The 26,561-nt window shown below is 44.0% G+C and overlaps 1 protein-coding gene across 2 annotated transcripts in view; it reads right to left on the bottom strand.

The window, feature by feature from the left end:
• The window catches only part of fat1a (FAT atypical cadherin 1a), a 77,995-nt gene extending 65,062 nt beyond the window's left edge, over nucleotides 1-12,933 (bottom strand). Inside the window, exons 1-2 of one of the 2 annotated variants that reach the window (XM_053619546.1) lie at nucleotides 12,640-12,933; nucleotides 5,895-9,184 (exon numbers count right to left, since the gene is read on the bottom strand). In XM_053619546.1, coding sequence (XP_053475521.1) covers nucleotides 5,895-9,156 — 3,262 coding nt within the window. In that variant the 5' untranslated portion in view covers nucleotides 9,157-9,184; nucleotides 12,640-12,933. Of the gene's footprint in view, nucleotides 1-5,894; nucleotides 9,185-11,570; nucleotides 11,886-12,639 lie in introns of those variants that run through there. The other variant, XM_053619545.1, reaches the window with a different exon arrangement.
• Between the last annotated feature and the right edge of the window lie 13,628 nt (nucleotides 12,934-26,561).

The following is a 26,561-nucleotide window of genomic DNA, read 5'->3' as shown; positions in this document are numbered from 1 at the left end:
GAGGGATTGTGGGTATCAGTTTAAGAGCTAGTGTGGGTCCTATTAGTAAAAAAAATATGCTTGGATAATAAAACGGCATCTAAACTCACCGGGATTCTTTTCGGGCACGACTAAACCCTTAACTTTTCTGGAAAAAGTTTGCCCTTTTTTCTTTTTTCGTTTCTTTCTCCTTTTTTTTTTTTTTTTTTTGGGCTCACAAAGTAAATCAATTAGCCCTCGTTAAGGCTCGTTAGCATAACCTGAGCGAAGCACCTACGCGGGGACTAAAATAAGCACTCCCAACGTTAGCACCCTGCAATCATCTCCGGCTCCCTTCGCATTCCTGAGGACCGTCGCCTCGGCAACGTGGCCAAAGCACAGACTATGTGGAGTCGAGGTCATGTGACCCTCCGGGGTGCGGGGGGACGACGGGGGACGCTCGAGGACCAGCGCGAGAGAGAAAAACGAGACAAGAATGAAAGAGAGGTAAATCTAGATATGTTGCTTAGACACGTCCTTCACCTCTCTCACTCCTTTACCTCTCTTCACCCTTTCTTCTACTCTCTACTCATTCTCTCTCTCTTCCCCATCTTCTTTCCCATGATCCCTCTTCCCTTCTTCTTTCCCAAGCCGTACGAACATGAAAAGGAAAAGCAGCAGGCGCATATTTCTGTTATCTGGCATCACCGGCAACTTTTCAATCTCCACCGCAACGACACGACGGAGAGGATCACCGTTTATATTTTTCTTCCCCACACGAATGACAAAAAAACAAAAAAAACCCCACACGATAGTGCTTTGTCGCAACATGCCCAGCTATCGGTGGCCCCTTCACAGAGCCAGAGAAAGGGCAGTGCATACATTACTCGCTCTGCAAAAGGGCAGGCCGTGTTCAAACCCACAAACAGAAAGCAGAAGAGACTCGATTAACGACTCGGCCTGACCACGTGCCGTTTTGCTCGTTCTCTTTTCAAAAAGTCCCCTTGAGGAGGCTTTTATTTGCTCCCTAACCCTTCTACTTACTTCATTACACGGCATGGAAGAGAGCAAAACAACGACCCGAAGACTCTCGGACAAACACAAATCAGACCCATTATCAGGTCCGCACGCTTTCGTCAGGCGCAGAGGGCCAGGCGGGGGGTCACACAAAACAGAAAAACACATTTAATAGACCGAGAAACGGCACGACCTCCGGTTCCGAGGGTCGCCTTTTGTTTTTGCCGTTAATACAGCAGTAATGAATTGAGAAAATTGACCTTTTTGCATAATTGCGCTTTTAAACGAAGAGTTGCCAGGTGTTGAATGTTTTCTCTCATTATGGAACACAGCGGGTAACCTCATACCTCCGACACCACAATACGAGCAAGCAGAACTACAATTAGAGCCCTGGTGGTGGGATTTTAGACATGAATATGGATTTTACACAAAAACAACGAATTTGGAGATTTGGAGGCGATTTGTATAAAAGTTCGGAACGTATTAACGATTATAAGCCGTTTTCCTGCGGACCGTCCAGACACGTATATTCAGGATACACGTATTTGCGTATCCCGCGTATATCTGTTCTTTCAGCACTCGTTTTAACAGACATCCTAACACACTCTACGGGTGACTAATAATGAATACGTCAAAGCAAATAGCTCCGGATTCCCAAACAACAAATTTAAATATTAATATGCGAACGTTAAATCCAAAGTCCAGAGCACGGCACCGTCCCCGTGATTTTAATGGCCTTTGTTAGGATCGTCAAAGTGAGGCATAAAAGATATTTCTCATGAGATAATTAATCAAATGCACGTATATACACATATTGAACAGAAAATGGAGGACACCACCCTGGGATATCTTAAAAATCTAAACGCATACATATTAGCAAAAAAAAAAAAAAGGATTATTATCTTATCTATCATTCAAAGATGAAACGAAAACGAACTCTTTCACATAACTAAATTAAACACTATAATGGAAACTGTAATGGTCCCTGCGGGTCCCTACTGGTAATTTGTTGCCTTCTATTGGTGCCATGTTAAGTCCAGTGGATACCATAAAGGACCAATAATGCTCATTGTAATGGTTTTAATGGTTAGCTGATGGTTTGTAATGGTATTTATAGTGGAAACGGTTACAATTTCTGTGACGGTTTCTATTGTTTGGGGTTTTTTTCTTTTCAGCAGGGATATCAAGCACCGCGGTGGACGTGTAACGTTCTTTTTCCTTTTTTCTCTAAACAACAGACGCGCTGCTTCATTATTTACTCAGAAAAATCTAATTCCATCGGAATCCCTCTGAGCCGAACGATGTTACAAGGTATGCAAATGAAGCGGGGAAAAAACGGGGAGAATTGGCTAGTTTGCATGATTAGCATGATAAAGAACAGGTGGCCGGCGAATGGCACTCGGAGCGAACAGGGACGTGAGATATATATAGGCGATACAGGTGAGACTGATCAGATCTGACGTCGTAGCCCTTCGGTGTGAACAGCAAGGAGGCACATGGCGCTCAGGTTTGCTTCGCCCTAGCTGAGTTTGAATTGCAGATTTGCTTCAGCACAGTTTATATTGCAGATTCCAGACACGGCAGTGCGGTTTCGCCACTGGGCTTTTGTAAACCAAGTCTCTCTGAATCTGCTGTGATTTGCGACATGTGCCTTGGAGCCTTGGCTTGTTCTTTTGCCACAAGGACATTCAGCGGTTTAAAAAAACCAAAAAAAGCACCAGATTAATTGCACTTCTCTGGCAACATCAATCGGGTTTGTGGCAAAACCTCAATCCTGTGCGAGTGTGTGCGGCCTCTATTAACTCACTAACTCAGGAAGTGACATGCACACAAAATCAATTCGCATTCACACACACACACACACACACACACACACACACACACACACATATGCATTGAGCAGGGCTGAAATTAGCCCAGTTCACATGGCGAGGTCTCACTGAGGCTCGACATGTTTGTGCAATCTGGCGACGGTAAACATCACTGCTGGTGACTCGCGAGCACACTCAGGAACTCAGCAAAAACGCCTCCAGCCAGCGGCATTTGGAAGGACGAAAATAAAAATAAAACGAGCCAGACACAATCCGGGAGTAACAATTTTGGGTTTCGTAGCCTGGCTAAAGTTATCTCAGGTCTACTGGGACAAAATATCAAGCTCTTCCTGACGCAGGAAACCTCGGAAGAAGAAGAAGAAGAAGAAGAAAAAAAAAAACGTTCCCGAGCTCCTACGTGGTTTGGAAGACGGCGAGGTTTTTCTTTCTTTCTTTTTTAATTCTAAAATACATACACGGCCAGACTAAATATAAATAAAAGCCACACGTCCCTGAGGGAAGAAAGCAGAAAAGAGTCACAGATGTGAAGCTAGAATTAACGAGACGCTAGGCTAGAGAGGAAAATAGGAAACCGTGTGGTTCGTACCTTCCAAGCAAATACCTTTTCGGCACTGACCACCCCACCCCACCCTACCCCCCCATTTATTCCCCCACCCTTTGACGGGTGAAGCAAGCATGCAAATAAAGCGAGGAGGCGGAAAAGCCACAGAGCCCAAAAAGTGCTGTACGTTTAACCAAGACCAGAGGAAATCATGCCATTTTGCTGAAAAAAAAAAAAAGAAAAAAAAAAGTGGCCCAGTCTGCTCTGTTTTAATGACTGCTTTCATTTTAAGCAACTAATGGTCTGATTCCATCAGAATTAGAGCGTACATTAACCAAACAGCATTGTGCTGAATGTCAAATGACTCATGACTCCAGCTGTAAGGAATAAAACACTCGTGTGTCATGCTGTTTTAGTAAAATAATCAACGATAGGGTGGTATGACGCGTTACACTTACCACCCCGAAGTGGATCATTTCCCCGAAACAGCATGTCCTGAAGTGTTCCTCGTATCCCACAGTAATCACCAAGCATTTCTAAAGCTACAGCTTCAGTAATCTGACTGTTCCAAAGGGCTGACACTGGAGACTCCTTCCATAAATGTTAAGTAAGCATGGAAGTGAATGGCTTTCATGCTTCATCTAAGCATGCAACATCTCCTGAATAATTTACTTCATGAATTCATTATCTCCACGCATGATCAAATCAAAATCCCAAAGCGCAAGCAGCTCAGACTGATATCATCTCGATGCGCATTTGTCGTAGCTTCTTTTCTGTTCTTTCTCCCCCACGTCTAATCTGCGAGCCCATGAGGAGCTGCAGATTTACTTTGCCACCAGCCCTAGTCGTGATTCCTAACAATGGGCCCTTAGTGCAAGACAATCCCATCCCTGCTGGCACGTATAGATTACTCAGGTCATGCGGGGAAGAAGACCAGGTCAGGTAGGTGGTGACCTGGAACGTTTCGGGGTTAAAAGGCGGTGCCAATGAGACTGCTCCTCAGGTGTCACGGCCCGGCTAAATATATCAAGCTGGGATCTGTCAGTGGGCGGCCTGCTAAATCCAAGCAATTATTTCGCACCACTTAGCATTTAATGGATGAGGGGGTGCGGTGGGGGTGGGTCAAGTCAAGCTAAACAATATTTGACTTTAAACTAGGAGTACAAAAAAAAAAAAGAGTTGCCTTATAGTCAGGAGATCGCAAAAATTGGCCATGGTCTCTGAGTAGGAGGGGCGTTATTCTCTCTCACCTGTCAATCCCAGCAACACTAGCCAATCATAGTTATCTGTGAGCTTCACAACAATGGGAACTACATTAGCTCCAGCATTTTTGACGATTTTCTTTATCCGTCCCAATGTCTTGGCGTCTGAAACAAAACAAACGATCAGTAACCTCTGACTGAATGAGGCAAAACCACTCTAAAACTCCATGCTACTGGGCGCACATAATGACTTGCAGATCCTGTAGGGCAAGAAGCACCAGCGCATCCTGTCATGCTAAATTTACCACTGCCGAAAGTGAGATTTCCCTACAGGGATCCCTAACAGCCACGTCTAATTTACCCTCCTTAATGAAGTGCCCTGCACCACCTTCCTCTAAACGAACGCTTAATACATTTTACAGAGTTTTACAGAAGAACTTTTCAAAAGGACACTGCACAGTACATGTAAAAAAAAATTAAAAAAAACCCCCTAATGTTTTATTTATGATCATTTCACAGACCCATTTGTAGATTAATTATGTATGCCGCAGAACACATTTTCAGAAAGGATTAAAAAAAAAAAGAAGGCAGAAGCGCACATTAAAGGTATAAATGAGAATTTTCTTGCATATTAAAAAAATACGAGTGAAGCACTACATAGATGTGGTGTGCCAAGCAACCGTTAAAATTCCAGACAGCTTATTTTTAAGCTTTTTTTTTTTTTGGCACGAGTGCTCACAGTTGACCAGCTGAGTGAGGTATAAATACGTCCTTTGTGCGGCGTTAATGAGGTCAGGTTTTGAGTTTTGCAACAGAAAATTCGGTCCAGTTCAAACAGCAATGGCTTGCTTTATTGAATATTAATGGGGTAGACCAGTGCTCTTAAATAAGCCATTGGCTCAGATACCCAAACCAGATTAAAGCTGTTTAGAATACAGAAGGAAAATAAGAAAAGAAGGAACAGTGCATGAAGTTGAGAATGTTGGTGGGAGGTGGATTGGCAGCGATGTGGGGGAAGTGCTCAGTAACTAGTTTGGAATGTTTACGACAGGTCTGAAAGACAGCTGCTCCATCTGTTCCTGCCATCGATTCTTCCCCCTTATGCTAGAAAACCAAAAAATTGCATCTCAACACACAGTCCCAACATCCAGCACTATTCGGTGCATATTCGCCGCATTTCTGAAACGAAACCCTGCTCTTGCTTTGCAGTACGAACGTCTGCCTACATCGCTGGTCAGATTCGTGTAAAAGCAATCTGCGTAATGAAATATTTATGAATAACAAACCGCTCACAAACATTTCACGTCCATATCTCAGCCACAAGGACGAAGCAAAACAACTCACCGGTTTCTTCATCGATGGCAAAGATCCCCAGTCCAGATCCATCCCGAATAGAGTAGCGAATCTCGCCGTCTCTTCCTTTGTCCTCGTCCTGAGCCGCTACCTTCATGACCGACGTTCCGATTGGCACGTCCTCTTTGATAAATCCCTTATCCACGAACGACGGGAACCACGGTCGATGCAAATTCTCGTTCACGTCCACCACCTCCACCTCGACGTGACAGGTCGAGGATAACGAAATGGGTTTGCCTTTGTCCTTGGCCCTCGCTACAAGATTGTAAACTTGTCTTTTCTCGTAATCCAGATTCTGGACGATTCGAATCGCGCCGCTGAGTTTGTCCACTTCAAATTTCCCATCACCGCTGTCGACGAGGCTGTAGCGTACCTGGCTTGAAGTTCCTACGTCGGGATCGTGGGCTTCCAACCACATAATGACGGTACCGATGGGCAGATCCTCGCGCACTTTTACCCGATAATTGGGAGGTATAAACTTTGGAGGATTGTCATTCACATCTTCAAGCGTGATCTTAAGCGACACGGTCGATACCAGTTGAGGTTCAGCAGCTGCCTGGTCACGGGCTGCTATCCGGAGCACAAACTCAGGCTGAACCTCGCGATCTAACGGCTTTTTGACCCTAACCAGTCCAGTCTCCTCGTCGATAGCAAACTGATCCGTGTCTGCCAGTATAGAATACCTGACAACACCGTTATCTCCCAGGTCTCTGTCTTTGGCTTCGACCTGAACGATTTCAGTCCCTACAGCCGTGTTCTCAGTTATTTCCACCGAATACGAGTCTTGTAGAAACCGTGGGCTGTTATCGTTAGCATCTGTAACCTTGACGTCAAGCAGGCGAGACGAAGACTTCTGAGGTATTCCCAGGTCGTAGACAGTAACGTTTAGCGTGTAATGATCGGATGTCTCTCTGTCAAGCGGCGCGTACACTTTAAGCCAACCATCAGTCATGTCGACTACAAACCGACTTTCTGTGTCACCTCCAGATATGACGTAAACCAGCTTCCCGTTGAAACCGCTGTCAGAGTCGGAAGCGCTCAAGTGGACGATCCGAGCCCCGACAGGCAGATCCTCCTTGACCTCGACGACGCTCGGGAACGATTCTGCAAACTGAGGTGTAAAGCGATTGACCGCATGAAGGTCTAAAAAATGATCATCTGGTTCGACTTGGCTGTGGATTTTACTGCCTTGCAGCAACTTTTCCGCCAACATGGTGGCTACACCGGTGTCGACACACTTGACTTGAACCGGTTTGCGCGGCGTGACGACGGTTATGTTCAAGAACATCGCCGGGGTTTCGTGTTCTCCGTCACTGGCTACAATCTGCAAGCTGTACAAGGACGTCTGCGCTGCCTCACCCTCGCTCAGGGACTGCTTTAGCGACAACACCCCCGAGTTGGTGTTCAACTCGAAACGATCCAGGTCGTTCCCAGCTCTGATCATGTACCTGACCAGCTGAAGCTCATCGGCATCGATGGCGGATACGGTCGTGATTTGTTCTCCGGTGCCGTGGTCTCTGGGCACGGTTACGTGGCAATCCACGTTCTCAAACAGAGGCTTGTTGTCATTCAAATTGCTCAGGCTGATCGTGACTTGCGTCTCCACCTCATGTCGGAAGGGTTCACCCCAATCTGATGCGCGTACCCGTAAATTATAAATCCTTGGCATCAGCTCATAATCGAGTTGTTCTGAGGTACTGATAACACCAGTGAAGTAGTCAATAACAAAAGGCTGGGGATTTATATTAGCAATACCGTATGTGACATAGCCATTCTCTCCACTGTCTAAATCTGTGGCTTTCACTGTTAGAACACTGGTGCCTACGGGCATGTTTTCATCAACACTGGCCTTGTAAGATGACTGCTGAAACTCCGGGGCGTTATTGTTCACGTCAATCACGTCGATAATAACTTTGGTGGCTGCTTTTCTGTCACTAATAATTACCTCTAATTCATAGTGTGGCAAAGAGTCAGCATGGATGGGTCCAGCTGTTGTAATTAAGCCAGTGTCTGAATTGATTGCAAAGGGAATTTTGTCCAATTTATGTTTGAAAGCATACTTCAACTGGGGATATTTTGGCACAGCTGCTACCATTACAACAGGAGTGTGCAGTGGAGCAAATTCACTTATATTGGCCCTGTAAACAGATTGCTCAAATTTAGGGGGCCCTACTTTAAACTGTGGGGAAGTGATGTGGATGACTTTCGCCGAGGAAAACTGGGGTGGGCTTCCTTTATCCTTAGCTTGCAAAGTGAGGTTGTAGCCATACGGCTGACTATCCCAGTCGACTTCCTTCACCGCTTTAATTTTGTATTCCTTACTGCCAGGACTGGTTCTCATCGCTCGGAACTGCTGTAAAGGGTCTCCTGCTACCACGCTGAGAGATGCTATTTCGCCATTGGCTCCTTGGTCATCGTCTTCGACGGTCACTACGGCGTAAGTCGGGTCCTTGTCCGTGTCGGAAGGTGCTAGGGTAACAGCGGTGATGACAGGAGCATTCTCGTTAGCCTGCTCGACACGTACCGTGAGTTTAGCCATACTGCTAAACCCGCTGCTCCCATACAACTTCATCCCACGATCTACCGCTAATATCTCCAATTCGTACTGCTTTGTCTCCGCATAATCTAGCTTTCCTGTTAGAGTGACCACCCCACTTGTGGGATGAACAGCGAACATGTCCGTCCACTCTCTGAAGCTGTAGTAGTACTCTCCGTTCGTACCGATGTCCGCGTCCGTCGCCGTGACTTTGGCGATGCTAGTGCGGATCGCTGTGTTCTCCGGCAAGGACACGGTGTAAGAGGTGGGAGAGAACAGAGGCCGGAGGTCATTGGTATCCAGTACCTGAACCACGACTCGGGCTCGTGCCTCTGCGTTCGAGTTCCTTTCCACAGCTTTGATCGTGAGCAAATAGTGCTCTTGGACCTCGCGGTTAAGAATGGCACTGCTGCCTCCTTTGGTCCGTATTCGCAAATAGGTAAAGTCTCCCAATTGGTACTCCTCAGCTTTGAAAAGGTTCTCGTTGTCACCTGACACGATTTTGTACCGTATTTCCCACGAAGGGTCTGTGTTGTAGATGCCCATTTTGACAGGGCCTTCCAAATACGTTTTAGCAGCAGAGTTTTCGAATATGGTGGCATTGTACATAGGATGGGTGAAGTGTGGAACAGACTTTGCATCCAGCCCTTGGTTTTGGGCGCCGCCACAAAGGAGCAGCAGCAACAGAGCCAGCAGTGAAGTCACCTTGTTCTGCATGTTTGCAGAGCACTCTTCACCAAACCACCTACAGAAAAGAGAAGAGAAAATGTTTAAAAAAAAAAAAAAAGTAAATAAAAGAAGGTGTAAAAGGCTGTTAGAACTGTAACAATCACTAATGAATTAAAATGATATGTAGAATAACATCTTCAATCATACTTTCCACCACAAACCACCTGGCTATGCTTTACAGATCCTCAGGGTCCCGAGATGCCAGATTGAGAACCATTGATTGAAACAGGCAAGAAAATCTATATCAGGGCTTCGCAAGCGTTTTGCAGCCAGGGATGCCTTCAACTGTAAAATCCCACAAACCCTTTCAGTACAATTTTTTTGCTTTTTAAAAGGAAAAAAGACCAACATCAATAAATCCAGCCATTCAAATATTAAGTTCTTTATGGCAATGTGTACAATAATATTTTGGCTAGTTATTGGAGCAATAAAGTTAATCGACCTCATGGGTATGCGGCCCAGACCGCATGCTATATACTCAACGGAAAATCAAACGCAGTTCCAGTTAGGAAAGTGAATAAATAAATTCAACCGACAGTGAGTTTTTAACGTATTAACCCAGTTTTCCACAGCGATTTCAGCTGCCTTTTAAGATTCCTGCACGTCACACTACACAGGATGATCCGAATAAACTTTTACAACGGGCTGCGTGATAGCACGCGGTCCACGTCAGATCCTCTAACTACAGCAATGAAAGAAAACGACTTTCTTACGTTCTGCTTATGTCATCGATCGGCGTGATCGGGAAATCATCTTGTGCGGCAAAGAGGCTCGCGTAAACGCAAATATCCAACACGTACAAGTGCGTTTGATTTAATAAAGGTACTTTTTATGTCTTTTGTGTGTTCTCGGATTTTGGCGTCCGCCTATGAGGTCCTCCTAAGGTTAGGGTTCTGCCACTGCCAGGACTTTGTTGTCATCCGTCTTTGTTTCCAGTAACACGAGCATGTCACGTTATTTGTCCTAAGACCATCGATCTCATCTCAGCATCGATTAAAATCAGCTTCAAGGAATCACTGCGCGATCAGATACCCGCGTGCTTCACGTTCTCTGAAATGAAACGAATCTAAATTGCTAAATCGAGCCTAGCGCAGCAGACACGATCCACATCAGGCTGAACGTTCGTTCCTCCCTATCTCTTATTTCCAGTCTCGCTAGTCTCAACAGGCGCCGCGACGGGAACCCGGTCGCGAATGACTAACGCTCTAACGGCGGCGCTCCCAGGGAGGATGGAAGCGGTTTGTCCTGGATATATACACACACACACACAAATACACACATTCCACTGGTTGTTATGAGAGTCCTAATCTTTTCGGCGCTGTTTAGCCTGGAACGCATGGAACATTCCCTACAGATACGGAAGTTCTACAAAGCAAGTCAACTCGCCTCCACGGATGGGATTATGACTTCAGAGCCAAGCACGGCGCATCGAAACGCCGACGTGTGCGAAAGAAGCAGACGGCGGTGGATATTACGCGTTATTTCATAAGGCAGTAATGAATTCAGATGTGCCAGGGGATTAGACCAGGGCTTCTGAAAATTGTCACCGTCAGGAATGGCTTTATAAAATAAATTACACACACCCTCTAGGCACAGATGTTTAAACGTAATCCACTTTCCCCCCACAATATTAGTCTCGTTATTTAAACGTGTACAAACATGTCGTGGAGATTCATTACAGCCAGGGAGCTTTTTATTCCTGAACTATCGCACTCACAGAACACACTGACTTTATTTATAGTCTTACAAATAAAAATAAATGGATCACACACCAGACCCCTGGGGGACCTCACTCTGAGTATAACTCTGACACTGATTTAGACTGAATGAAAGAATAAAGAGAGGACACCAACACAACCCCCCAACAAAAAAAAAATCTAAGTTACCATGTCGAGACTTTACACTTTTTGCACCTTTATTCAAACTTATTCCGACTTGCAACAAATATGCACTAACTCTTTGAAGCACTTTTTTCGGTCTTTGATTTGTGCAACAATAAAACCCCGTCCAACAAAAGCGAGTTGTTAAATTGTAAAGCCCAGCATCCCATCCCCCTCTCTCTCTTTCTTTCTCTCTCTCTCTCTCTTCCATGCGCCTTCCCCATTCAAGTCCCGCAGCCAGATGCATGGATGCGTGTTCAAACAAAGCCCGCAGGAACTTACCTAAACATTTATACCTTCAACCAGCAACGCAAAACATCACATATTTATAAACATTCCTGCCACTCTCTCTCTCTCTCTCTCTCTCTCTCTATCTCTCTTTTTTTTTTTTAATCTTCATGCTCAAGTTTCACCCAGTGCCAACTAAGCAGTAGGTTCAAATCCGACGGGGCAAAAACTTTTACGCACTGAAGTTCTGAACATCTGGAAAAGCTCTCAGTTTTCATTCTCGGTCTTTCTTACCTGATCCGACTCTAACGTCCGTGGTTTGGTGGTTTTTCATGGAGTTTATAAGTTCCCAGTTTGTACATGTACATGGCAGCGAGAAGCCCTTCTTCTCCTCTCACTCTGTTCGCACTAATGCGCTCTCTCTCTCTCTCTCTCTCTCTCGCTCTCTCTCTCTCTCACACACACACACACATACACATACTACTCCGCTCTTCTCTACACAAAAAAATAGTACGCCACCTAACGGCTGACATACTATCCAGCACACTAGTATGCGCTTTTTTCTTTGTATCCCTCCGCGCCACAGCAGACTCCAAAGACCGGCTCTACTTCCCTCCGGCACGAAGATTAAACAAGAAAAAAAAAATAGTTACCACTAAAAAAATAATAAGTAAGGTTGGAAATGCATTTAAAACTCTATAAAGTGCATTTAAGGATTTCTTTGTTTCGGTCCTGGACTGAAATGAACGCGCTTTTTTTTTTTAAATAAAAAATAAAAATGTCACCAGAGTAAAGAAAAGAAAACCATGGGGGGATTATGAAGTTTAAATACAGGTTACAGTGGGAGAACCGTCAAACAGGGTTGCCATGTTGGTGAGATCTCACCTTGTTGGAGTTATTATTGCATTTGGAACTCTAGAGATAAAAAAAAAAAAAATCCTTCATATTAATTTTATTGATTCGTTTGTATCGGGATGGGGTTTTTTGGGTGGAGGTAGGAGGGGGATTTGTAGGGGGTGAAAGAATTTCAGATCTGGCAACCAGAACCTCGCGGTTTTCTCAGCGCGAGCGAGTGCCGGTGGTTACCGAAGCTCGTGCTCACACTCGCGGGCGATGGCGCTCGTTCACCGCCGAGCTCCGGTAATGTACACGCAACTCAGTTTACAGAACAATGCACACGCAAAATAATAATAATAATAATAATAATAATAATAATAATAATAATAATAATAATAGTTGTTGTTCTTATTATTAGGCCTTTTATTATTATTATTATTATTATTATTATTATTATTATTACTCACACCATCGTCATAATCATCAGCGTTGTTATTAAGTTATTAAGTTATTAAGGCGCACTCACTGCGCGCGCAGGCGGCCGCCGCCGCTTCAAAGTTTCTCGCCGTTCAGTTGAATTCCGAGCGCGCGAGCATCTCTCCGAGAATCGTCCGCGTGCGGGTCCGACTACATCTCCACCAACTCCGCTCTCTCCCTCGCGCTCTTCCTCTCCTCTCGTCGTTCCGCTCAGCGCGCGCGCGCGCACCACGCTGCGCCCCAAAAACAGGCACCGACACAGACTGAAGCGACGTCCGGCCGCCCGCACGCGCGAGCTCCCAACTCCAGATTCCGGTACACGCGGAGGAGGCGCGCGGAGTCTTGAGACCGGGGCAGGAGTGACGTCACGGGAAGCTCCCACATCAATTGATAGATAGATAGATAGATAGATAGATAGATAGATACTGAGACAGACAGATGGACAATGAGAAACAAAGAGGAAGACAGGAAGACAGACAGAGAGAGTGAGAGAGAGAGAGTGAGAGAGAGGTAGCTTGACAGTCAGAAATAGACAGGCACACAGACAAACTGATAGACAGACAGACAGATAGACATGCCGATAGATAAGCAGATAGATGGATAGATGGGTAGATAGATGGACAATGAGACAAACAAAGCGGAAGACAGACAGATAGATAGAACGTTAGGACCCGTGTCTGAGTCTGATTAAGTTTTTATCGAAACCACATTTGGCTGAGAGCCTGAGGGAATGAGGGGCGCCAGATTCTCTTAGTGTGTGTGTGTGTGTGTGTGTGTGTGAGAGAGAGAGAGAGAGAGAGAGAGAGAGAGAGAGAGAGTGTGTGTGTGTGTGTGTGTTCAGCACACAAACATTCAAGTGTCACCCTCTTTCCCCAAACCCCCCCCCCCCCCCCCCATGCCTTCTTACAAACACACACACACACACACACACACACACACACACACACACGAAGCTTTAACTGGATTCCGGTTTGGTGATCTAGTGGAGAGCTCCAGAGCTTTTGATCTTTGTAGCATTCAAACATTCCATTGTTGGCCCACGGATGGCCTTGAGAAAAACGAGCAGCACATCTGTGCGTGTGTGTGTGAGTGTGTGTGTGTGTGTGTGTTCATGTGTGCACACCTCATTGAACTTGTTAATCCATTGATTAAATCTCTAACCTGGCCCACATGCTCCATTATTACCTCCTCATACGTTTTTTTTTATACTAGGTGTAGTACTCCACGGCTTTTCCTCCAGAGTTCACTTATCTGCTTCCTTTTCTAAACATCACCCTTCGTTTTCTCTTTTCACACCAGTACAGTCGGTTGACGCATCTTCTCCAACACCAGCATAGAAAATCCCAATTTGCCCCAAAATGTAGTTGATCAGCCAAAACATTTAGACCCCATTTTAATATCTGTGTACATGTGTGCAGGGCCTCACTGTCTGACGTTAGCTTCTGTAGCGTTTCGTTGGAGCTATGAGGCTAATGTAGCTAAGTAAGTAAGATCTCAGAAATAAAAAGTCTATCCCACTTAAAATCTCTGTGCCTCAAACCAGATCCATTGATGTGAACTATAAACATGAACTCAACTTAGACGTCACGGAGGCGGCCATCTTGGATAACCAAAATCTCTTTTGGTTAAATCTCAGCGCAGTTCGGTATCATTCCGCCATCTTGTTTATTTAGAACTGAGGTTGAGCGAGATAAACAACATCAGCACCTCGTAGCACCAGTGCAACAATGAGGAACCATGTCATGCCTGATCAAGTAGAAGTTATGTACGTTTGATTTATTAAGCATTTCTTGCCTGACAAAATACATTTTATCTGCATTAAAAATGACAAAGGACCATGAGAGAAGGCTTAATTACATTTGCAGTCGAGCTGCTGGTGCAGTTTTACATCACCTTCTGGAGAAATTGCTGTAGTGCCTCATTTCACACTTTCACTCAATTCCACCGAGTAAGCGACCCTGAATACTTAATAAAACTGTTAATGACTGGTGAAGTGTTTCTGCTCTTCCTCTTCCCCAGGGACGCTGCTGCGCTACAACATCCTCCCTGCGCGAACACCCCTGACTCATCAGATCGTAGCTTCATGGGATGAAACGCTTTGCTTCAGCAGAACCCCGGATTTCAACCCGTAGTCTTTTACACTTGGCAGACTTTTATTTCTACAGTGTACACTCTGACGATTTATTATCCCGCCATGTCTGTCTGGTACCGAGGGAGTCTGAGGCAATGTTGGTGTTGCTGCTTGATGATTTAATCACCCTGGACACTCATGGTGTTCAAGTTCATGTTCATTCCCATGGTTCTTGGTTCGATTGTCAGGGTTCTATTCGCATGAAGATGTGGATTATAATATCAGGTATGCTACAAACCTAAAGTCCTGCTGGTCCAACCTGTCCAAGCCATGTCAGGGGGTAGGAATACCTTCAGCCTTAGCCCTCTAAGCCAAAGAATACTATCCAAGCTCTTCCAACTGTCTAAGCTCTTCCAACCCATCCAAGCCTATCCAACTGTCCATGACTGTCAAATCTGTCCAAGCCTATCCTACCCATCCAAGCCTGTCCAATCCATGCAAGTCCATCCAACCTAGTCACCTTGTCCCAACTAGATCAAACCTATCTAGCTGTCTAAGCACATCCAAATGTCTAAGCCTGTCCAACCACCAATGACTGTCTAATCCATCCAAGCTTATCCATCCTGTCCAAGCCTATTCAACTAGGCCAAAACCTGTCCAATCCATGGCTTGTCCAATCCATGGAATCCTGTCCCAACTGGTCCAAACTCATCTATCCTTTCCAGCCTGTCCAATCTGTGCAAAAACCATTCAACCTTTTCAACCCATGCAAGTCAATCAAAAGAGGCCAACCTCATTCAACCTTCCAAGTCTGTCCAACCCTTACATAGCTGTCCAAACGGTCCAACTCACCAAACCCAACCAACCAATGCAAGCCCCTCCAACCTGCCCAGGCTCATACCAGCATGTGATCACTACTGATGCTGGTACAGTTGTGAACGTGATTTAACATCCGGGGTTGACCTCCTTGTTCCTGGTTTTGAATGATGGTTTTTGTTAAGATACGAGAAGCTGCAAGAATTGATCTCCTTCAGTAAGAGGTTGAAGCTAGAAGTTAAGACCAAAGAGATAAAAGAGAAAGAGAGAGAAAACGAGAGATGGAAAGAGAGCAAGTAAGGACCCAACATATGGGAAATAATTGCCAAGTAATTAATGCAGAACTATCAGGTGCATCGTTGTGCATTGCTCTATTTTTGTTTACCCTGATGTTCTGAGTGATAAAATGTCACAAATGCAGGTGTTGGGATCACATTATTATACAAGTGAGTTAGAGACACAGACAGAGAGAGAGAGAGAGAGAGAAGCAGAGCCAGAGAGGGAACATCTGGCCCTTTGAAAAGCCCCTGGTGTATAAGCGGAATTTTAATGATCAAATTCTGATAGACGAGAGACAGAGACCCAGACAGGAAGACAGTTATGCCTGCAGTAAACTACAGGAGCAGCAAAACTTTTTTTTATCTCCTCGCTAAAACCTGGGTCAAGAAAGGTTGTTTTTATGCATCGCTTATAGTGACCACGTTAAAACTTAAAATAGCCAGATTATTATTATGCTAATTCTTGTTGGCGCCAGATTGTCTTTGTCCTTCAACTGTCTTCAGTTGTGTCCCACCCACAAGCGCCTTCGGAAAAAGTTACAATTTTATAGCTAGTTGTAAATTTCGTTTCTGATTTAGCCTTATGTACGGTGGCTAGTGCAACTGCATGGCTAGCTAGCTAAAACATTGTGCTGGATATTGGTGGAGCACAGCCTAAACCTTGCAGCTTTCCATTTCTGGATGAAGAACTTATGAACTTTAAATGTCCTGATTATAATCATTCAAACTAGTACTTTCTAGTACTTTCTAAACTAGTACTCGTTCAGTGTTGTTTCACTAGCCTAGTCAGAAGCATTTTCAAGTTGATGTGTAGCACGTTTGCCTCGTACCTCCAGGCTTGGCGGTTTGAGGAGTTTGCATGTTCTCCCCATGCTTCAGGGGGTTCCTCTGGGTACTCTGGGTTCCTCCCCCAGTCCAAAGACATGCACTGTAGGGTGACTGGCATCTCTAAATTGTCCGTAGTGTGTGAGTGTGTGAGCGATTGTTCCCTGTGATGTTCCAGGGTGTTCCCCACCTTGTGCCCCGAGTCCCCTGGGATAGGCTCCAGGCTCTTTGTGATCCTGTGTAGGATAGATGGATGGATGGATGTTGGTCCACCATGATGTCATAAATATTATTGGCTAAGGTCAGTCACATAGTAACCTATGTTTCTTACACACGATCTCCAATGAGAGAACTCTGTTTAGATAGATTATTTTTTAGCACATCCTAAACATGAGGTCAGTTCCCGTTTTGTCTCAAATTTAAACAAGTGAGACATGAACCTTCAAAGAATGAGGCTACTAATCCAGAATGCCTGAGGAGGTGCAGGTCATCTGCATATTTATCATAGGAGTGGTAGAAAAGAGATTTAGTGAGCGTGCAGAACTCCCATTTGTTCATCTGAGCACCTGCATCGTGAGGAACGCTCTGAAACACCCACACCCCCACACACCCACACACACACACATACACACACACACACACACACACACACACAAACACACACACTTCAGCACTGATGGATTATTTTCTTAAGAGATTACAAAAACCAAAGGCACAGACCCTAAGCATGCTTTGTGGAGTTAGCTTAAAAGAAAAGAAAAGAAAAAAGAAATGAGCCGACGCTCTGTTTGAAAGGCCCGAGCATGAATCAGTCGCTGTAATTTTTTTAATGCCTGAGGAAGTGTTTTCGGTCTGCGCGTGTACCTTGGTGCTGGCTGTAACAGGATTAGACACAAAGGCAAGCGCACCATGGTTCTGTAATCGAGAACCACATTATGATGGATTATTTTTTTAAAATAAAACACTTCCAGCTTTCTTGAGTTTTGTCGTCTCCTAATGTGTAGTTTTCTTTCTCTCCGCCTTTTCCAGGATCACAGGCTGGAGGGCGTGTCTCGGAGACCACAGATCAGTGGGCATGAAGTGAAGGGCTGTGGTTGGGATGTGGACCCAATAAAACATTTTAGCAGACCAAACCAAGCAGTCCAAAAAAAGGAATGGAGTGGAACCATTGAACACGAAAAAACACACAGAGCCTAGAGGCTTTAGCAGAACCTCTGATGTGACCAATCACCTGCAAATTATTTACCTGAAAGCAGCTCACCAAGAACTGAAAGAGTTTTCACTGATTCTCTTTTTCTGCCTTTCACTCTCTCTCTATCACTCTCTCTCCCTCACACACACTCTCTCTCTCTGTCTGCCTGCCTCTCTCTCTGTCTCTCTCTCTCTCTCTCTCTCTCTGTCTGCCTGCCTCTCTCTCTTTCTCTCTCTCTCTGTCTGCCTGCCTCTCTCTCTTTCTCTCTCTCTCACTCTCTCTCTCGCTCTCTCTCTCTCTGTCTCTCTCTTTCTCTCTCTCTGTCTGCCTGCCTCTCTCTCTCTGTCTCTGTCTCTCTCTCTCTCTTTCTCTCTCTCTCTCACACACTCTCTCTCTGTCTGCCTGCCTCTCTCTCTCTGTCTCTCTCTCTTTCTCTCTCTCTTTCTCTCTCTCTCTCTCTCACACACACTCTCTCTGTCTGCCTGCCTCTCTCTCTCTGTCTCTCTCTCTCTCTCTCTCTCTGTCTGCCTGTCTCTCTCTCTCTCTCTCTGCCTCTCTCTCTGTCTCTCTCTCTGTCTCTCTCTCTCACACTCTCTCTCTCTGTCTGCCTGCCTCTCTCTCTTTCTCTCTCTCTCTCTGTCTCTCTCTCTCTCTTTCTCTCTCTCTCTCTCTATCTCTCTCTGTCTCTTTGCTGATATAAATATATTTTCACTGCACATTTGAAGTAAGTTTCTGGAATTTTATCATGCATTACACACAATGACACAATGACTACTGCACACACACACACACACACACACACTAACACACACACACTCTTGCTGTATCCATCAGGAGCACATATTGAGAGATCTGGAGGCTTAAGAACTGCCGCAGGGTCGTGTGTGAAACTAATCCCATGCCTCAGAGCAGCGACAAGAGCTTCTCCAGCTTAAAGCTGCTCTCACAAACCCGACTCAGCAAATCTGACCAACATCAACTCAATGCTTTACAGAAAACTTTCAATTCCACTGAACTTCCTCAACACAAGTCCTGCATTACCAAGCATGGCACTTCAAATATTTATAATAAAATAAATATTAATAATAATAAAACTACAGTACTGCTATTGATTTCATACCTATATTTTTCAACATGTTAGATAATTTAATTATTATAATTAAAGCTCTATATATTTACCTCTGACATCAATTACTTTTTAAATATTTTTTATTTATTAGTTATACCATATGTTAAATGTTATTTAAATATAATAAAGGCATAATATTCAGCTGTAAAATAATATTAAAGTATTAGTTTGTTCTTGTCATGTAATATGGGAAAAGGGACTAATACTACGTTTCCCATCAGCCACTGCACCAGGTCACATATCTTTTTCACCTGATTCACTTTTGGTTCATTAGCACTTGCGTATAAATAGTCACATTCTGCACTGCATGTGCTGTCTTGTGTCGTTTGGTTTATCTTTATGTGCCAGGTTCGTCTAGCCCTGGGTACGTCTAGCCCTGGGTACGTCTAGCCCTGGGTACGTCTAGCCCTGGGTACGTCTAGCCCTGGGTTCTTGTAAGTCTTGGTTTACATTTTGTTTGCACTTCATTAAAAACATTTGAGAGTAGATTCTGCATTTGCATCTGTCCTTACCTCCCTGACGTGACGTGACAGTTCTATAGTTTACATTATTGTTATTTATTTATTTATTTATTTATTTTAGTTTTTTCGCTTAAATGTGGCATTTCATCATTTCCTAATAGTAACATTTGTCATAAACTATATAAAATATTGTTTCATTAATTGGATGTTTTCTCCTGTAAAGTAAACCCTGCTGATGGTGTGAAGGATAAGCTGACCAAGTATTTCATTAGTTTTATATTAAAACATTATATTTATATTAACATTCACTCCGAGATGAGCAATGTCTCTAAGGTGTGTGTGTGTGTGTGTGTGTGTGTGTGTGTGTGTGTGTGTGTGTGTGTGTGCACGATTAAAAGTTCTGTGTGCATCTTTAATAGGGTTTATCCTGAGTTAAGCATTTGATGTTAAAAGGCTATGATGGGTTGAATGTGTTTCGCATCATTACTGTGTTTTTAGAGAACTTTCTAGTGCCTTTTCTAAATTCGAGCAAGTCTAAAGTTTTATACACACACACACACACACACAGTTTCGTCCTACATACACTCCCTAATTCTCTGAGCACACGCAATTAAATTAAACATGAAGTCCTTACTCAATAAATCACATCTTCCTAGAAACACACACACACACACACTAAAGAACATGGACTTTAATTGCCTCTACTGTACCCCATAAAAACTATTTTTACAGGCAGTTATGTTCCTGATTACAGTGTGATCAGAGAGAAAAAGAAAAGAGAGAGAAAAAAAAGCTCAATCAATAAGAAATGCCTTGGAATGCTGGTTCTGTGTCTGAAAGCAAAATCTGTTGCTATGGTAACATTCGGGATCATGACCCAAGCGCCTTGAGTTTTCCATAGGAATTATTTCTGTGTTATTCGCTCATGATATAATGGGATTGGAGAACCATGCTAGAGTAAAAATAATCAATAGGCTAAATATAATGATGATGATAATAATGATAATAATAATAATAATAATAATAATAATAATAATAATAATAATAAATCAGAAATCAATACAGGGCTATAGTGTAACTCCACCATGTCACCATTCAATGCAGTGTTACTAAAATAAAACTCTAGGTTTCCTTCCCCTCTCTCTCTCTCTCTCTCTCTCTCTCTCTCTCTCTATATATATATATATATATATATATATATATATATATATATATATATATATATATATATATATATATATATATATATATATATAAATTGTTTTTATTTATGTGTACACAATTATTTAAATGTATGTTATACAGTCTAACTACTAATAAGTACTAAGCCATATATAATGTCACGTGTCATGTAGAAATCTTCCTCAGTCTCTCAAGTCAGACGTTTCCGTCTCACACACTGTCCGTCTGTCTCACAAATTCTCTCTCTCTGTCTCTCCTGCTGTCCCTCTCTTCCTCTCTCACTCTACTGAGTCTTTGATTGTCTACTATTTTTGATGAAGTGCTTCTCAGCTGTGCATTTTGACTCTGTTCAGCTGGGATAAGATGGTCCTTCAGCAGAATTTAATGCAGACACACACACACACACACATACACACATTGTGTGGGTGTTTTGGGTGAAGATCTAAGACAAGGATCAGTCTTGAAGCTGAGAGTGTAAATGTGGAGTTATTAGCATGCAGCAGCACAAACTCAATCTAAGTCTGGCATCTCTCTCTCTCTCTCTCTCTCTCTCTCTCTCTCTCTCTCTCTGTACACAAGCCTCTTCTTTTTTTTGTAAAAAAAAAAACTGCTTTGTAGATTACAAGGTAGAGCAAAAAGCAAATGTAACACAGCATATATTGTAGTTCTCAGATAATTGGCAATTAGTGTCCACATGCTTATTTTTTATTCTTTCTCTTTCTTTCACTCTCAATGTCTCACACACATGTACGTACACACACACACACACACACACACACACACACACACACACAGTGAGTTCAGATTATTGATCTACAGACGGATAGAAAGACAGGCATGGAAAAAAATAAAAGGAAAGACAGTTGCAGAACAATAGATACAGAAAGAAAGTTTAAAGATGTGTATATTATAGGACAGAGAGAGTGAGTGAAAGAGTATATTAATGACCGACTATTTAGCCATATTGAGTTCTGTGAGTACCTCCCTGATAACCACGAAAATAAATATCTCCAACAATGATTAATACTGCACCAGTCCCTGCTTCGATCAATACTACGGCCCCAGTCCCTGCTTCGATCAATACTACGGCCCCAGTCCCTGCTTTGATCAATACTACGGCCCCAGTCCCTCTTTCGATCAATACTACGGCCCCAGTCCCTGTTTCGATCAATACTACGGCCCCAGTCCCAGCATCGATCAATACTACGGCCCCAGTCCCAGCATCGATCAATACTATGGCCCCAGTCGAAGCATCGATCAATACTACGGACCCAGTCCCAGCATCGATCAATACTACGGACCCAGTCCAAGCATCGATCAATACTACGGACCCAGTCCCAGCATCGATCAATACTACGGACCCAGTCCCAGCATCGATCAATACTACGGACCCAGTCCCTGCTTCGATCAATACTACTGCCCCAGTCCCTGCATCGATCAATACTACTGCCCCAGTCCCAGCATCGATCAATACTACGGACCCAGTCCCAGCATCGATCAATACTACGGACCCAGTCCAAGCATCGATCAATACTACGGACCCAGTCCCAGCATCGATCAATACTACGGACCCAGTCCCAGCATCGATCAATACTACTGCCCCAGTCCCTGCTTCGATCAATACTACGGACCCAGTCCCAGCATCGATCAATACTATGGACCCAGTCCCAGCATCGATCAATACTACGGACCCAGTCCCAGCATCGATCAATACTACTGCCCCAGTCCCAGCATGGATCAATACTACGGACCCAGTCCCAGCATCGATCAATACTACGGACCCAGTCCCAGCATCGATCAATACTACGGCCCCAGTCCCTGCTTCGATCAATACTACGGACCCAGTCCCAGCATCGATCAATACTACTGCCCCAGTCCCTGCATCGATCAATACTATGGCCCCAGTCCCAGCATCGATCAATACTACGGCCCCAGTCCAACACTATTCAACAAAAAAGTACCAACATCAACCAATGCAAGCTTCAATCCCAACTTCAATCAGCAGGATCAGCAATGATCAACACTGTCCTCTGTTATCCTGACACCATTCAATACTACCGCAATATCAGCCTGCCGATACTGGCTTTTGGATTTACCTTTAGCAAAGGTCAGCTCTGAGTCCAAACACACTCTCCAAAATACTTAATGAACACATAATCAAAACAACCGACCACATCATGAATCAGTACTTTCAAAATCTTAACATCAATTTCTCCTCAATCCCAGCATCGATCATGCTCAATACTCATGTCTTCATCACGATGGTTAATGTTTCAACCCTGTAAGAAATCTCATCCTGTTTTTGAATGAGCCACTCAGGAAAGGTCAGCTCTGACTCAGGAGGAGACTGTACACACACATTTTACAGAATTAAGTATTAATAAAGCTCTCCCAGTGAAACTTTGCATTCAGTGTTTGAACTCATTAGCTCAATAACACATTCTTGCGCAATTCACAATATTTTCTACGAGTTATAAACTACACAAGTGAGTTTTATGATAATGTACTTCAGAGTCATAATGCTACTATTTCTCCAAATACCTAAATGTCTGGCTCACAGAATCAACCTTCACATATCCTTAACCCCAGCAGCTGCTTAATTATGTACAACTAAGGTCTCTTATACCTGCAACAGCTTTCACTCTACGTTCCTGGCCTTGATGATCTAGAAAAAAGAATACATGTTACACATCCCAGGGATTTTATTCACTCTGAGAATCTACTAATGCTTGTTAAAGCATTGCCAGTTTGTATCAACAAGAAAGTCATTGCAACAGATGTGCCGTGTAATAGGGGCTTTTAGTCTAATGGTGGTAATGGGGAGAGAAACTTTCAACTTTTATTTATTTATATAGCACATTTAAAAACAACTTTGTTGCCCAAAGTGTTCCACAATTGTTTTAGAAGAAGAGGGTATAAAAAGGAAATGGTAAAAAATAAAGAGCAATGTAAGAAAAAATGGCAAATAAGAATTAACATGCCTACACACAAATAGCCAATAACGTCATCGTGCCTACACACACCGAGACAATTACTCAAGATTCCCTTCATTCACAAAGATAAGTTTTCAACCGAGATCTAAAAACCTCAAGAGATGGAGCCGACCAAATATAGAGTGGAAGACTGTTCCACAATTTAGGAGTAATCCATCAATGCCGCCCCCAATCCCGGAGTCCATCAATGCCGCCCCCAATCCCGGTGTCCATCAATGCCGCCCCCAATCCCGGTGTCCATCAATGCCGCCCCCAATCCCGGTGTCCATCAATGCCGCCCCCAATCCCGGTGTCCATCAATGCCGCCCCCAATCCCGGTGTCCATCAATGCTGCCCCCAATCCCGGAGTCCATCAATGCCGCCCCCAATCCCGGTGTCCATCAATGCCGCCCCCAATCCCGGAGTCCATCAATGCCGCCCCCAATCCCGGTGTCCATCAATGCTGCCTCCAATCCCGGCGTCCATCAATGCTGCCTCCAATCCCGGCGTCCATCAATGCTGCCTCCAATCCCGGAGTCCATCAATGCCGCCCCCAATCCCGGTGTCCATCAATGCTGCCTCCAATCCCGGTGTCCATCAATGCTGCCTCCAATCCCGGCGTCCATCAATGCCGCCCCAATCCCGGCGCCCCCAATCCCGGCGTCCATCAATGCTGCCCCCGATCCCGGCGTCCATCAATGCCTCCCCCGATCCCGGAGTCGCTCAGTGCCGCCCCCAATCCCAGTGTAGATCATTACCCAAAATATCGCAAGATCTACTTTGATTCGTACTGCTCCCGTCACAGTGCAGGTCAGTATATCATTAATCACAACATTGTTTATCAATTCCCCAATCCCAGTTTTGGTCCATACATCCCCAGTCCTGACATCAATAAAGAACTTGGGTTCCTCACCCTCACAGATTGATCTTATTTCTTACATCATTTCGACATGAACTGGGTAACTGCTAAGCCATGTTTCACTCTCTAGATGATCTTAATAAATTGATCACACACTTTTCTGCAGCCCATTCCAACACATTTCAAGACTATGCTCCATGCTCGAATGAGAGCAGAAGGAGAAACCGTGGTAGTGACTGAAAGCATGGACAGATGGAGGGGTGGAAGCAGCAGAGCAGGTGGCTATCAGTATCTTCCAACAAGACAGTAATTATGTCTGTTTTATCACAAGTTACACGGCAGAATATCCAAGTTTCTCTCCTTCCATCCCGCTCTTTCAGGCATGCACACGAAACCCAAAAAACACACATTCTCCTCAGTTAGCAAAATGGCTCTTTCTCGTTTTTTGTCCCCAGACTACAGCAAACAGCAAATCTTCTCTTTGAATCTGTCTCATTCTCCCCAGGAAGACTATACCGTTCTGCACTATTCAGCGCACTCCAAAAGAAAAGCAGCAGAAGCATCGATAAAAGGATAAAGAGCTATCGACTCTAGCAAAAGACCCTGCGGGTTTTATTTACGGCAGGCGCTGTGCAAGAGAGAACATCGTGGTGAATGTGTCGCATCCACAACAACAGCAGAGAGAGGTGAGAAGAGAGAGAATGAATACTGGTGTCCCCTGGGAAATGTTTGTGTACGGCACACGAGGTGGCAAGAACGTGATTTTAGCACCTTTATTAATCTCCGCCACAAACGTTATTTAATTAATTACACATACAGTACAGCAGCTGTGAGTTCCGTTAGAAATGGCAAAATTGAAGCGTGTATGTTTGCATGTACCGTGTCCTCCAAAGTATTTACAGGGTCATACTGGCTTTCTAAAGGCCAAGCTGGCTAATTAACGAACTCCGTAAAGAAAACAAGGTTACGTTTTTTAGCTTTCTGGTGCATAGAAGATGACGTAGGTTGTATAAAATCTAATTGCAAATATATAGTATATATATTTTTAAATGTTAAAGATTTTATTGCTAATGTTCGTTCTTTCCTTTCAGATAGTAGTAATGCCTTTTGGGTAAAATCCATACAGAATGTTTACTGCAGACTGGAGGGCAGTAGTCACCAACCCTCTTCCTTGAGATCTACCTTCCTGCAAGTTTCACCTCCAGGGGGGATAAAACTCCTAACCCTAACCCATTAGACGGTCAGTTGGGCATGTTCATGGTTGGAGCTCAAGTCTTCAGAAGGTAGATCTCCAGGAACAGGGTTAGTGACCACTGGTGAAGGGTCTCCAAGGGGTTGTCCACCTTATGTTTAGCAAAGATTTCGTGCTTTTTTTTCCCCCTGCATATTTCCCAATTAAATTTCGAACACATCTACATGAAATCGGCCACGATTTCAAATGGCGTGTGATCATGATGTTAAGATTTTATAAAAAAACATTTCTCAAACATCTAAAACACGAGTCGTTGACCGGGACGGTCGGGACGTTATATAGTAAATAAACGAATGGTATGCCCTGGGATGTGAATAATGTCCTCTGAGTCTTTTATCTTAATAAATGTTCTATCTACCAGACAAATCTAGATGTGAAGTCAAAGTCAGCGCATTCGGAGGTCTCTACTGTCGTTAACCTAATGTTTTCAGCCCGGCTTTGGCTGATGAATTGGTCGATAAATCAGAGCTGTTTGCGGGGCAGGGCGCATGACCGTGTCGGATAATCAAAGTATGTTTATACAGAGGAGACGAGGGACATTAGCTTCGATTATTGCTTACACAGCCTGTGATCATTGGTGTGTGTGTGTGAATTGCTCTTGCGCTTCTTCTCCACAATGACACTAAAACATAATAATATAGTGGAGCAATTTTGTTGGTTCCAATAAGGAAAAACATCAACTTTTTTTTTATTAGCAGTATTTAAATTCCATACCTGTTTACACTGGTTAATTCTGATCTGACGCTGGTGTATCCAGCCATCATGGCCGAACATGTCTTGGTTAGAGATAGCTGTAAAATAGCGTACGTTTTCCTTGAACCCTTCCTTTTAAGAGTAAATAAATAAAGAAGTTCCTCTACCACGATGGACTCTATTCGGCACCTCGGTTACCCGCGTCAGTTTTAAAGGTTGAGGTCAATCTAGATATCGTCTC

Source organism: Ictalurus furcatus, chromosome 29 (assembly GCF_023375685.1).
Source record: "Ictalurus furcatus strain D&B chromosome 29, Billie_1.0, whole genome shotgun sequence".
NCBI classification, from domain to species: Eukaryota; Metazoa; Chordata; class Actinopteri; order Siluriformes; family Ictaluridae; genus Ictalurus; species Ictalurus furcatus.
The sequence above is the reverse complement of the archived record's forward strand: the minus strand, read 5'-3'. Positions and strand labels throughout refer to the sequence as shown.